Here is a 14,416-nt window from a genome sequence, read left to right as displayed (position 1 = left end):
TTTCAGTGATGAGGCCTGCACCAGTGGGCAGTTGGTGGTGGCTAGCCGGGAGAGTCAGTATAAGATTTTTCACTTTCACCATGGTGGCCTGGATAAACTTTCCGAAGTGTTTCAGCAATGGAAGTATTGCACAGAGACCCATCTCAAAGACCAGGTAAGTTGGACTAGACCAAAGGGGGGAAACCCCCATGTGCACATGAAAATCACCAAGTCATCTGATGACAAAACACAGGGATTCAGCCTTAGTAGTTTTCGTCCTTCTTCGTGACAGCCTCTGGATAACTGCCTGGGCTTGCAAACTCAGAAAGCTCAGCTGGTTCTTTCTTATACTGGAGAAGTAGGAGCAGCAGTACTTCCTGGCTTTGTTTTAGATGTAGTGGAGGCATCCAAAATATTTATTTCTTCTAAAACTGGGATGGATAGATAGAGAACACATTACATAACCAGAAGTAGCTGGCAGGAATGTAGCCATGCTAAAGAACAATGGGGGTGGTGGGGGTGGCAGCATAGAATGTTTTATTGGGCATTGAAGATTTGGGCCTAGTCTCATTTCTTTGGGTTATTGATGCTCTCCGTGATTGTGCATGACAGGTTGGCTGCAGATAAACATGGGCACAGAATTGCAAGCAGTCATTTGTCTTTTCCATTTTGCTTGGTATGAGGAGAGATGAACTGTGGAGTCTTTTGTGCTCTCTGAGCCTTGTTGTTTTCTTGCAGACGTTTCATTGCCAGACTAGGCAACATTTTCAGTGCGAAGAGGGAGTGGGCCTTGCTCTCAGTTTATATACCGTGGCTTGCCCTGCTTGTGTTGGTCGGGGTGTTGTTCTCTCCTTGGGAGTTCTTTGACTGGGCTGTTTGCTGCTTGGTTGATTGCCTGAGTTAATAGTTCCTTGATTAGGGTGTATTGTGCTGTTTGATTATTCATCTGGTGTTAATCCTGGTGTTTATCTTTGCATATCTGGGTGTTGATTGCTGGCAAGGGAGTGTACTGGTCTTTTGGCTTTTCTATTGTCTCTTTTGAATGGTATGTAAATGTTGTTTACCTCTATGTGTCTGTTGATGGCTGCTTTGTCTGAGTGCCAGGCTTCCAGGAATTCTCTGGCGTTTTTGGATTTGGCTTGGTTTAGGATGCTCATGGTTTCCCAGTTGAAACTGTGGTTGAGTCTGTCCATGTGTTGTGAGATTAAGGAGTTCTCATCGTGTCTTCTGACTGCTAGTTGGTGTTCGTGGATGCACTCTGCTAGTCTTCTGCCTGTCTCTCCTACATAGTAGCTGTTACAGTCCTTGCACTGTAGATTGTAGATGACTCCTGTTTTTTCTTCTTGGGCTATTGAGTATTTTGGGTTACTTAATATGTTTTGAAGAGTTTTAGTTGGTTTATGTGCTACAGTGATGCCATGTGGTTGTAACAGTCTGTTGGTGGTTTCTGAGATGTTTCTGATGTATGGCAGTGTTATCCTTTTCATAGCTTCTGTTGGTTGGGTTGGGTTGGGTTGTATTGGGCTGGGTGGTGAGGCACTTTTTGATGAAGTTGAGAAGGTATCCATTTTGTTGGAAGATGCTGTACAGATTATCTGTTTCCTTCTTCTGGTGTTCTGGGTTGCTGCAGTGTGTACGTGCTCGTCTGAATAATGTTCTTACACAGCTTCTCTTGTGGGAGGTGGGATTGTTACTTTGGTAATGGAGCACTTGATTGATGTGGGTAGCTTTCCTGTAGACTTGTTTTTCTAACACTTGAAAGGGGAGGGATTTGAATTCCTGTCTAGGATGTATCAGCATCTGCACTGCCCACACAGTCTTTTTTTAAATAGTAATTTTATTAAAGATTACAATTTACAACAATTAAAACTAATACAAACTTTAAAAAATGAAAGAATAAAAAGTAAAAGGTACATAAAAGAAAGAAGAAAATTGAGAGAAAATTGAGAAAGAGAAAAGGAAGAGAAAATAATATAGTAAAGAAAAAGAAAAGAAATATATGAAAAAATGACTTCCCCCTTCATCACAATAAGTTTACACAGTTTTAGTAACTTATCACCTTCTCTTAAAATACAACAAATGATCTCTTCTTCCCATATGCCATCTCTTAGCTTTAAAAAAAATCCATAAGGCCTCATCATTTCAGTCCTGATGTCAGCAAAAGTCCATTAAGAGTTATTTTTATTATATTTTAATAAAATATAACTATTTTAACCTTGGTCAAATAAACCAACTTTATATTCCTTCCTTTTATTTCTAACCATCTTGATCTTGAGTCCCTTCAAATAATGTTGCAGAACTTGATTTCTTTTCATTTTTTCTTTGTTCCTTCTCATAAAATTCTTCAAAGATTTAACAAGCCTCTTTTGTAAATCCAATATAGGAAAATTATCCAGGTCACTTTCTTGGTTTATTATTTGTATATCCCTTTTAATTATTAAAACATCAGCTGGTTTCTTTTGTATGTCCAGTGTAACATATTTTTCTGTGTTGTAGCCTGTCATTTTTAAATCGACTTTCAAGTCAGTCTCAGTCTTGTCAGGTAAAACTAGTTCTTCTCCCATATTATATTTTAAACACAGTCTATCTATAGAGGCAGACACTCTTAAAATTAACTTCTGGGTCCATTGTTCAAAAATATCTTTCAATATGTCCCAGGTTAAAATATTTTGCTTCATTCTATATTAGTAAGTCGAGTTTTAGTGTTCTTCTCCTTTAATTATAATCTTTAGTTCCATTTTTCCTCTAATGTCCAATGTTTAAAGTCTTATTATTATTTTTAAGAATTCAAAAGAAAAGCATTTTCCCATGGGAAGGATTCTTTATAATTAATTCCAATAATTTTTTTATTTAAAATGTTTTTTAAGTTCTTAAACATGTAGTTAAGACTTCCTTTGCTAAGGATTGAAGGAAACTCACCCAGTGCTGTAAAACTTGTCGATCCAAAGGTTCCTAGTAGCTGAAAAGCAGTTAACAAACAATTTCTGAAAGTGATTAGAAAAGGAAGTATGTGAACCCAGTGTCCTTTTGAAGGTGCCAACCGTGGTTTGCTATTCTCTCATCTCCCAGAGCTCTAAACCTGCCGGAGACCGCTGTCTTGTGGTCTCCTCACGAGGAGCAGCTGTCTGGAGCACTTGTGGGTGATCTCAAGTTCTCTCTTTGTCTGGAGAGGAATTACAAAGAGCCAGTCTCTTCTCCGGCTCTTCATTCCGCCGCAGTCCTTGGCTCCGCTTTTTGCGGAGCCATCTTCAGTTCGCCATTTCTTCCCCCTAAGTCCCTTAACTCCCACTGCCCACCCGATGCCAGTGGATGTAGTCCATGAAAACTTATGCTATAATAAAATAGTCATTAATGTGCCACAAGACTCGGTGTTGTTTTGTTGCTGAAGCAGAATGGCACAGCTGCCCCTTCTGGAAATTGTTCATTCTGTGCTCTTTACAGTCCATTTCAATCCTGTTTTGGCAAGACCTGCTGTCAAACCTTTCTCTAATCAGCACAAAGACTTTGCAAAGGTCTTAATTATGTGTTTAAAGGTACGGGAGATGCTTGTTAGAAACAGTGATTTCTAAATTCCCTTCCTCCCCTCCCCGCAATTCCCCCCCCCCCATTTCTCCTGCTGTTTTCCTCTCATTATAGTGCCACAGGGGCTTGCATTTCTGTGGAGCAACCTTTTGATTTTTAAATTAAATGTCAGCTGCAGTTTTTGCCCCGGAATGGCAAGCGTCCTCCGAGAGCCTGGCGCTGCTGCTTCTCTCTTCCCTAACAGCGGTGCTTTTGTATGTGGCCAATCAGATGTAACTTATTACATGCATTCCAGGGCATACTTGAGATATGGCTGTAAGCTGGGTGAACTGTGATCTTGGACAGGGAGGAGTGGGAAAGGAAGCAAACAACAAAGCAGTTTAGGGGGCTCAGAACCTCAATTCCTCCAGTTCTGTTCTCTGGCCCAGGCCAGCAGCATTCCCCAATTTCCAGGGGTGGGTTGGTTGTTCTCCCAGGGTGGTGTCAAGATGAGCGGGATACCTGAGGCCGATGCAGCCATGACAGGACCCTTCACTTTCCTCTTTTGCTTCCAATTAGCAGCTCACTGACATGAAGACCTGCATGCAGTTCTCCATTCGCCGGCCCAAGCTCCCCTCATCCGAGACCCACCCGGAGGAGAACGCGTATAAGCGTTTAGATGTCTCTGTGTGGCTTCGTCATTTAAACAAGGCTGGCCAAGTAGAAGAAGAGTACAAGCTGCGGAAGGTGAGAAGGACCTCACCGGTGGCATGTTTTGCTCTGCTAGTTTCAACAGGGGAGCCTCGCTCTGGCAGACTTTGAGGCTCTGGGCTCATTTTGTCAGGGATCTGTCCATTGTCCCTGGTTTGGGCCTCATCCTTGCAAGAGGGGAGAAACTGAATTAGTTAAGTGCAGCAGAATACAGCCCCCCTCCTTCCCAAATTTGACTGCTGCTAGTGCATTGTCTGCCACGACTCTCTGAGATGGGGGGACCTGCAGTTACTGCCAGGGGTGCTTGTGCCGCCCCTCAAGCCCAAGAAAGTGCTCAAAACTGTCTGGCTTCGAATAAATAAGAGGTGGAATATCTGTGCAAGGCTGGGTCCAAGTGTACCGCTTCCAAGACCGGGGATTAAGCTGTGACGTGAGAATGATGCGTTAATTGTATAGGCCCTCCAGGGGACTTATTGACATTGAAATTAGTTTGATTTGTATCTCCCCTGGGAAATGGGAGGGCTCTGCTTTCCCTCCCAGCATATGCAGATTGTAGCTCCTGAATCAAGGGAGCTCTTGTCAAGGAGAGTAAAAAGAGTTCCGTTTCACAAACTATGACACTTTTCTCTGAACTAGGTTCTCATTCTTCTTCCCTCCCTAGGCTATTTTCTTTGGTGGGATCGATGTCTCAATTCGTGGTGAAGTTTGGCCATTCTTGTTAAGCTACTATAACTATGAATCCACTTCAGAAGAGAGGGAGTCTCTCCGTATTGCAAAGAGAGAGGAATATTTTGAGATCCAACAGAAAAGGTGGCTGGGAAGAGATGGCTAATGTGTCAAGATACTGTTGTAAAATTACTTTGCCCTCCCCTTACTCCATCCCCTTATCTCTCCACCCAATTCCTCTTCTGGTAAACTTCCCAGGCAGCAGTGACGTCATCATCATCATCTTTTTATCCCACCTTCTTTCTTTTTCTCAAGGTGGCAAACATACCTAATACTCCTTCCTCCTCCTATTTTCTCCATAACAACGTTCCTGTGAGGGGGGTTGGGCTGAGAGTGTGACTGACCTAAAGTCACCCAGCCAGCTTTCATGCCTAAGGGACTAGAACTCTCTATCTCCTGGTTTCTAGCCCAGCACCTTCATCACAATGCTGAACTGGCTCTCTCATAACTAAGAACCAGTCCCTTGCTCAAAGCATCCATGTTGTTGTAAACAGAAGTAGGGTGTACCCATTACAGTTGTGGTGGATAGAGGGAGATTTGGCTGGGAAAGAGAGTTCCAGGTGAAAGAAGTATATCAGAGACCTGATTCACATGTCACATTAAGCCATGATTTCTTTAAATATGATTTGTTGAAAGAATCACAGCTGGTTTCACATGTCAAATAATAAAATATGGTTTACAAACATAATGATTGGGTCTGTAGGGCTGACTATATTTACATATAAACAACTGTTGGGAGAGGTCATCTAGAGTTTTAAGGCTTGGTACCACCAATAATCTGATGACACCAGCTCTGTCCCTACTTCTTATCTAGTTCCAAGGAATCTGTCATGAGTACTGATGGCGAGCAGGAGGGAGCCCCTATCCAGGGGGGCAAACGCATGCGTAGTACTGAGGAATTAAGCAGCCATTCAAAGAGACACAGATCAGACCCGCCTTAACTTTTGGGGTTTATCTGTCTGGGTTTTTCCCATGCTTCTTCACTTTGTTAGGATTCTGTCTTATGTAGCAGTAATAAACACTAGAGACCTATTGTCTCAGCGTGATTCCTGACTGTTAGGACAGAATCTGCACAGATTTTTCAGAAGCAGCTGAACCTGAAGCTTTGTGGTCAATCAGAAGGAAGAGCAGGAAATCAGGTTCCAAACAGTGTTAGTTGGGGTCACACTCACTGTGAAAACTCAAGCTTTTCCATTTGCATATGGTGGATTCACCTCTGAACCTGACCAGGAATGTATTTGCACAATAAAAACTAGGACTGTGACTTGCACCCTTGACATATTCTGTCTTATTTGGGGTATAGTAGCATACTCTTCATGGGTCTGCCTTTGAAAAGTGTCTGGAAATTTCACCAAGTGCAGAACCCTACACTCAGGCTATTGATGAGGGTGAGTTGTAGGAAGCACGTGCCCCCCTTGTTACATGCCGTGTATTTCAGGCTACTGGTTTGTGTCTTGGGATTTGGTTAGTTGAAAGGGTGCATTCTTCCATTTAGAACTGCAAGGCTCTTCCCTCAGTCCCACTATTGTCAGAAGCACATTTAGTTGCGGTGGAAAAGAAGGCTGTCTTGGCTGTTTTTGATTTTTGTGACCTCTTGCCAAGGGGAGCTAGGTTAGTGCTAATTCTACTGCCAATAATCAGATGAGTCTAATTTTGGGGGTGGTCTTTGGGGATTTTAAGCTGATGCAGAACTAAGCTTATAACTGCTTTTTTAAAGAAAACAGTATTCTACTTATCATTTTGCATGTTGTATATGATTTACTCCTGTGTGCCCTATCTGGAGTGCAAAAGTAGTATATGTTAGGGCTGTGCAGTGCTTTGTATTGGGAAGAGAAGCTTCAGAATGTGTTGGAATGCAAACATGGCACCTGTCTGCAGCTCATTCAAGACGTTTCTAGGATTGTGCAGCTGCATTGGAAGCCCTTTGCAGCAGCCTAGAAAAAAGACACAGTTGCTTTAATGAGTAGCAGCAGGTGCTGGATACGCACTCCCACGCATTCCAGAGCATCTCTTTCCAACTGAATATGACACACTGCAAAGCTCTAGCATACGTGTACAATAACTAATGTGTTCCTCAGGCTCTCCCTAGCACCAGATGAGCAGAAGGCATTCTGGAGGAATGTGCAGTTCACTGTTGATAAAGACGTGGTGAGGACTGACCGGAGTAACCAGTTTTTCCGAGGAGAGAACAACCCCAATGTGGAGACTATGAGGTGATAATTTTGCCCGATTAGTAACAGACAGTACACTGAGTGCACCTAATTGGTAAATCCAAATTCGTTCCTGCTTGGACAAAATCCTCCAGAGGACTTCCAGGCAACTCTGAGAAAGTCTCAGGCCCTTTCCCCTGAAGTGGCTAATACTAGTGTAAAGCAGTTTCAAATGCTTCATGTGCCTTGTCTCTTTAAACAGCCTTTCCCATTCTGGGGCCCTCTGGATGTGGCCTGCGTGTCTCAGAATTCCTAGCCAGAAGGTTCCAAACATACATTGGCTGGGAATTTAAAGGGCTGCGGGCCAATTAACTGAAGGGCATTATGGTAGGAAAGGCTGCCTGACAACAACCCAGGAAGATAAGAGCTTTATGCCCAATACTGCAGGTGGGAGATCAAAGGAGTAGTTCCTGTTCTGGAAGTTACATATTCTCTGTGTTGTGGTTGTCCTTTTCTCCCCATTTTCCTTTGTTTTAAAAGGAGCTTCAGGCCAGTGATTCCTTGGCAGGGGAAGAACAGAGTTCTTTCTGACTTCCATCATCCTAACCTCACTTCGTTTTTTTTTACTGTCCCCTTCTTAGGCGGATCTTGCTGAACTATGCAGTGTACAACCCAGCCATTGGCTATTCCCAGGGAATGTCTGACCTCGTGGCCCCCATCCTCGCTGAGGTTCTGGATGAATCGGATACTTTCTGGTGCTTTGTCGGTTTGATGCAGAACACAATCTTCATCAGTTCCCCTCGGGATGAGGATATGGAGAAGCAACTGGTGAGGCTTGGAGCTGAGGGCCTCCTTTCTTTCCCTCCATTCCCCTCCCTGTCATTTCCAAAGAAATCCAGAGCATGGTAGCTGCATGTGAGGCTGCTGGTGACCCTGTGTATCCCACGGGAGAAATGGAAGAATGTGAATAAGCAGATACAGGAAAGTTGTGCTCACAAGAGGCCCTGGCAATGCAGAAATGCCCACCTCCTGGCAGCTCCCAGTGCTTCTTGTGCAGATCCAGCATCCTTGTTGTTTGCCTGATATTTTTTGAATTGGTTGGTATGTCAACCAATGCAACCAGCTCTGGCAGGTGTGTGAGCTTCTATGGATCCAGGAGGGTGTCAAGAGGGAACACAGAAAAACCAAAAGGAGAAACTGTGACGGTCACTCTCTCGCCTCTTCCTCTTCCCCCGCTGAAGCAGGCTGTGGCTGAGCTGAGCACCATTTTCTCTTTGCAGATGTACCTGCGAGAACTGCTGCGGCTGATGCACGTCCGCTTCTACCAGCACCTGGCCTCCCTTGGGGAGGACGGCCTTCAGATGCTTTTTTGCCACCGCTGGATCCTCCTCTGCTTTAAGCGAGAGTTTCCGGATGCCGAAGCTCTGCGCATGTGGGAAGCCTGCTGGGCTCACTACCAGGTGAGGCCTGGGGGCAGCTTTGCCAGGCCCTGCCCTCCTCCAGCAGGAGCTGCTGCCCATTGCGGCCCCTACTTTCCAGCTCCCTGCCCTGGCCTTGATGGGGATGAGCAGAACGTGCCCCCGCTCTCAGCTGAGCAATCTGCTGGCCTCCTTAGTGTCCCCCACCCCCATTTGTTTCCTCTGACATTACACAACCAGATGCAAATTTCACTCCGACGGTCCATTTTGGGGCTTCCGGGCCACTCTTGTCGCCGTCCCCCGCCCATCAGCCTGAAATCCCTCCTGCCTGAAATACTGTGTGGTTGCGTCTGCAGCCTGGCCACCTTGCTCTCCCCCAGGCTGTAAAGGTTGATGCCTGCTCTGTGTGAGCTCTCTCCAGAGAGAGAGGGATGCCCACAGACATACCCCGGGACTAACTTCCACAGCCTCTCCGCGAGGTTGGCCCCAGGTCCCAACAGCAGGAACAAGCGTATGGTTTGTGTCGGACCCAGTGTTGCCCTGCAAATGGAGGCTGCCACCAAACCATGTTAACCACATGCTGCTAACGCTAATTTCTCTTTGCCAAAGAGTTGCTCTCTGGTGGTGGTCCAAGGAGGGGGGAAGGGGGAGAAAATGCCTGGAGCAGCTTGCCTCAAATTAGCACGAAGCAGCAGCCGGGAGGGCTGCTCTCCTTGGCTCTGGCTTCACTGCCTTTTAGCTGGATGATCGAGACTTCTGTGGGAACAACATCTGACTGAATCCTGCAGCCAAACGTAACTTAGAAGGGAAAGCATCAGACCCCCGATTATACATTAATAAAGCATATCAAGTTGAATGCCAAAGTGCTAAATCTGAAGTATGGGGGAAGCACTAAAGACTGCTGGCATTTAAAGATAAAGCTGACAGTTGCATAGACAGAATCCTGCCTGGATTTCATGGGCTTCAGCTGTAAATATTTTAACTTCCAATCACATATGCATTCTATTCAAGTATATCAATATATCAATATATCAATATATATATATATATATATATATGTATGTATGTATGTATATGTATATGTATATGTATATTTAACCTATCTTGGGCACCAGGATTTATAGCTTGGCCTACCGGTTTTGGCTTCCTTTTTCCTTAGCCCTCATTCAAGTAAGATTTGTGATACTTTTGGTAGTGCTCTCTAAAAATCCGCATGGAAGCGCATTCCGGTGGCTTGGCTGTTGTGAAATGGTTGTGTTGCCTCTGGAAGCATCTGGCTTTGACTCATTCAGCCGACAGCAGGGGGCAGCATCGCAACCTCCGTGTTTCCTACTAACTGTGGCTGAAGAAATATTTCAGAGAAGCTGCCATCAGGGCAGGATGGCCATGTATAACATCCTAGTCATTGTTAGCAGTGTGACAAAATGGCAGTCCTCAGTTTCCCTTGACCCTTGCTGACGGTCTTCCAGGCGTTCCTCTGATCTTTCCTAATGCGATCTCCAGCACAACTGGGTGCACTCCTTCCTAGGCGAAGATGCTGTTGAATTCAGTGGGGCTCAGGTTTGTGCATGAGCAGCCTTGCTCCACCTGGTGGCCCCCACCTGGCTGGGCATCCTTCCCCTTGTTCCCCAGGCAGCTGGAGGGCAGCAGCTCCAGGAAAGCCAGTGGGTGAGACTGTGGCTTTGCTTCTCCTTGTCCCAAGATCCGAGCTAATGTTTCACTCGCCCCTTGCTCCTGAGCATCCTGGAGGTTGAAAGCTCTTGATAGTAGCCAGTCACTGCTGCATATCCCTGATGGAAGCAGTGCCAATCTGCCAATGGTGTCTGTGCTGGAGATTGCAGACCCCAAAACCGGTTTTCCAGAACATTTATTTTCCGTGTTTTCCTGTATTTCCCTCAAGAAAATAATCCACTGCCTGCATTGGACAGGAGAAAATATCTGAAATGCAAAAGAGAGCTCTGGATTAATCTATTCATAGTCTGAAACTCAAGCCATAACACCCCACAAGTTCTGCATTCTGTGGAGTGCTTTTTTTTGTCTTAAAGTTGCTGCTTTACCATTTTGAATGGTGGGAGAGGAATAATTTTGCTGTTCCATCTTGTCATATACTTCATGATCACTATAACTTGCTTCTTATTCTGTTGCCATTTCTTGGCACTTTTTCTTAGCCCAAGAAGCCTCTTCAAAGCATTGTTAGTACTAATTGCTGCCTTCTTGGTTACTTTGCTGCAGACAGACTATTTCCATCTCTTCATCTGTGTGGCTATTGTGGTGATCTATGGGGATGATGTCATCGAACAGCAACTGGCTACTGACCAGATGCTGCTACACTTTGGGAACCTCGCCATGCACATGAATGGGGAGCTCATACTCAGGAAGGTAAATCAATGCCAGAGTTCCAAGGGAAAACTGCTGGGAAGAATTTTATTGACTTCAAAGTAGCGCACGTAACGTTGTGCCCAATGAGGGAGGGTTTGGGAGGGGATGTGATGAGCCTTCATTATGACTTAAAATAGGCATGGTTTAGTCAAGCTCAGCTATTCCAGATGCCCACTGTTCTTCTCTTTAGTGCACCTAAACATCTCATGCCACCTCTCTTCCAGGCTAGAAGTTTGCTGTATCAGTTCCGCCTGCTGCCCCGGATCCCTTGCAGCCTGCATGACCTGTGCAAACTGTGTGGAACAGGCATGTGGGACAGTGGCTATATCCCTGCCGTGGAGTGTACTGGAAATCACCCTGACTCTGATAGCTGCCCATATGGGGGCATGGTGGATGAGCCTTCTCCCAAGTCAGGAAATGAGTGCAGAAGGGGACTTAAGACACGAGAGGTCTTTGCTTTCCGGAAGTGACCTTTCAGGATTATATCCCAGCTACGTGAGGACTGCAAAGCAGGGGCACAGAAAACTCAGCACAGTTGAGGCACTGCAAGCAAAAGATGAAAGGACAAGGGTGGTTTTCTTCTGATCCCAAATGGTAATGGGAAGAGACAAAACATGATACAGAATGGAAGAGTCTCCTGCTTTGCGGTCAGAGTTTGATTTTGGTGTGCATCATAACGGGAAGGGGGTTGATCGGATCATGGTGCTGCTTTGTAGTGGAACAAATGGAGAGAGGGGCTGAGCCTGGTGAATCAGGGTCAAAAGTGACCCAGGGTCTCCCACTTGCCATTTCGGGAATAGCAACAGCTTTCTAAACGGATCCATACCCAGCAACCCGGATGGTAGATGAAGGGGCAGGGGCAGCCTTGCTCCTTTGCCCGGGTGCACCCAGGCACCTATGCGTGCACATACTGCTCTAACCAAAATGCACCACTCACTGGCTTTACGTAAAGCCGGGGTGATCACCTGGAGTATAGTCTGCCAAGAACAGGAATGAAATTGCAGACTTTGGGGTTTCCAGAGGAAACATTTCAGTGTGCAAGTAAACCTTGGTCACTGCACTTAAAAAGCCCTTAGTTTTTCTCCATATCACATCAGATGTTTGCCATTAGGAAGGTCAGAATCAACAGCTTCACTGTGAGTGTAAATTATGCAAAATTACACATTATGGAATGTGGACTATTTGATTTAAACTTCTTAAACAAAACATCCTGGCAAAAGTTCTTCTCAGTATCTCAACTGGAGGAGATGTTTTGAGGCATTTAGCTTCCTTAAGAGCTTCTCCGATGAGGACTGCAGTGGCCAGAGAAGGAGAGCTATGAGTTTCTGAGCCATTATGCTCTCCTTTCAAACCAGCCGCCTCTTCCCGTTCCATCTCTCTGTCCCAGGCCCTTCTCTTCTGCGGTTTTACTACTGTTGATTTTACTGTTTCCTGGTTAAAATAGCAGAAAAAAAAACACTGCAAGAGGTAGGATCACCCTGAAATACTGAGGTGGTGAAATGAATTCCTACCTGAGTAAGAGGAGGATTCGTTCAGCCACTCAGTTCAGTTCAAAGATTATTTAGGTCAAAGACCATTAGAGAACAAAACAATCCACAAACTGTTTAAAAGTAAAAGAGGCAAGAAGGCCAAGCTAAAAGGACAGGGCCACTATTGTTACCCGTATAAACTTCCAAGCACTTGTCGTTTGGCTCTTCACCAAAGAGTGAGGCAGTGAAACTCTTCTTGCTGCATCTGCCCAAGAGAGGTCACTGGGTTCAAGGAGAAATCTGCAAGCCAGAGTGGTGAGCCAAAGCAGCTACTCAGTTCTTGTTTTTAAATCCGTTCAAATGGCTGTAGTGCGCCTGTAAGGGAGAAGCTCCGCCCAGCTCTCAGGACAGGTTGGTTTGAAAGGCCGGCCTGGCCCTGAGTGAGCTTCCAGGCTCCTCCCACAGGTTGCAAAGCGTCAGGTGTTTTCAGAGGTATTAAGTAATGCCTTTGTTAAAAGCCATGGCGGTCCCCTTCACCCCCTAGCATAACTTGCAACACCAGGGCAGCCTGTTGTTCTATATAGAAAATGGAGTTGCGAAGTGCTTGATAATTTCACCCTACTTTAAAAAAAAAAACAGGTGACAAAGGAAGGCATTTTGAGCTTCCAGGTGGGTTGGATTGTTTGTCCTTTGGAAGAAGAGGAATCTTTCCATATCTGAAGGGAATCCAGTGGATGAGCTGTAAAATGTTATCCAGTGCTTAGTCTCAATTAAAAAGAAATGGCATGGAAATTTCAGAACAAATGCAGTTTATTCTCATCAAATTGCAGCAGTGGGTGGGCTGTGTTGTCAGAGTGGTCTCTAATAGCTTTGCAATACAATATAGTTGGACATGAATGCTGCAGGTCAGTATCTGAGTGTTTTGTCTGATTTCAAGATTGAAACCCCAGTGGCAAACTGATAGGACCATACTTGTAGGTTGAATCTGACAGATCCATCCCTGCATTGCAGGGGAGAGAGTAGCCCACAGTGGACCAAGGAGTTACCTTCAGTGGGAAACAAAAGCAAGAAAACACACACACACGCATATTTTCCCTGAACCAGAGCAGAACCTGGAAGATTATTGAAATTCTCTGATCAACATGGACCAGAATGGAAGAATTCCCAGTTGCCGCTTTAGAAGGAAATGAAAGCTTGCAGGTGTATACTTACTGCCTCTACAGGAATTAAAAGGAGCATGTCAAATAAGCCACATCTGGGAGGCTCTGTCATTTGGGATTTGTACAGCACAGCTTACCCTCTTTAATGAGCTCAATTTCAGCCTGGGATAGACTGTATTTGGTTGGAGTCAGACTGAGGGCCAGCTTCTGCTTTGTGATGGGGTTTGGTCAATACACAAATTACAACTTTTAAATCTGTTGAAAACTGGTAATTTTTATTCCTCTAGTTTTATTAAATCAAAGTTAAAGTGGCTAAACTAATTCTTTATTAAGACTTTTTTTCCTCTTTAACATTGGTTTAGTGGCATCTTCATCTGCACACGTCTGACTATATAAATTACTTTGAATAAAATCTTCTGTTTATTAAGAACACAATTTTTTTTGTCTTGTTTCATATAGGCTATGGAGTGTAGTTGCTGCAATGAGTTGAGAGCCCTTTGCTTGCTTTACTCCTTTTTGCAAATGAATTTGCATCCTAATTTGCATGAATCAGTATGTTATACATCCCAGATCAATCACTACACGTATATTGAACTGAAGCAGAAATAAACTAAAGTAGCTTAAATTGCAGCTGAACTGGAGCAGTAGCAAAAACAATCTGTTGTCAGCCCTGCAGTGAAGTTCAGCATCTACCTGATCGGTGGCAGAAAATTGGATAGACAGAAATGCAGCTTTTGGCAGTCTGGCCTTTCCCTCTTATTCCTGCACACAAGAGGTGTTGCTTCTTAAAATCTCTCCTAGGCTAAATACCGTGCGGAAAACTGAATTACTGTAGCTGCATGTTGCACTTGTTACAGGAACAAAGTTGGGGCTGAGGCAGCCTGTCTTTGATATTAATGTTATTTTCACCTCCTTCGGTTGCT

General features: G+C 44.7%; 1 protein-coding gene across 5 annotated transcripts in view; it reads left to right on the top strand.

Annotated features, from left to right (window-relative positions):
* Positions 1–11,892, top strand: part of TBC1D16 (TBC1 domain family member 16) — a 65,058-nt gene extending 53,166 nt beyond the window's left edge. For 3 of the 5 annotated variants that reach the window (XM_063293365.1, XM_063293364.1, XM_063293368.1), the window contains 8 exons: positions 7–154; positions 4,060–4,227; positions 4,853–5,001; positions 6,996–7,130; positions 7,709–7,895; positions 8,348–8,527; positions 10,718–10,864; positions 11,089–11,892. In XM_063293365.1, the coding sequence (XP_063149435.1) occupies positions 7–154; positions 4,060–4,227; positions 4,853–5,001; positions 6,996–7,130; positions 7,709–7,895; positions 8,348–8,527; positions 10,718–10,864; positions 11,089–11,334 (1,360 nt within the window). In that variant the 3' untranslated portion in view covers positions 11,335–11,892. The remainder of the gene's footprint in view (positions 1–6; positions 155–4,059; positions 4,228–4,852; positions 5,002–6,995; positions 7,131–7,708; positions 7,896–8,347; positions 8,528–10,717; positions 10,865–11,088) is intronic. The other 2 variants (XM_063293366.1, XM_063293367.1) reach the window with 2 other exon arrangements.
* The last annotated feature ends 2,524 nt before the right edge of the window (positions 11,893–14,416 follow it).

Source organism: Candoia aspera, chromosome 2, assembly GCF_035149785.1.
Source record: "Candoia aspera isolate rCanAsp1 chromosome 2, rCanAsp1.hap2, whole genome shotgun sequence".
Lineage (NCBI taxonomy): Eukaryota > Metazoa > Chordata > Lepidosauria > Squamata > Boidae > Candoia > Candoia aspera.
This window is presented reverse-complemented; position numbering and strand designations above follow the sequence as displayed.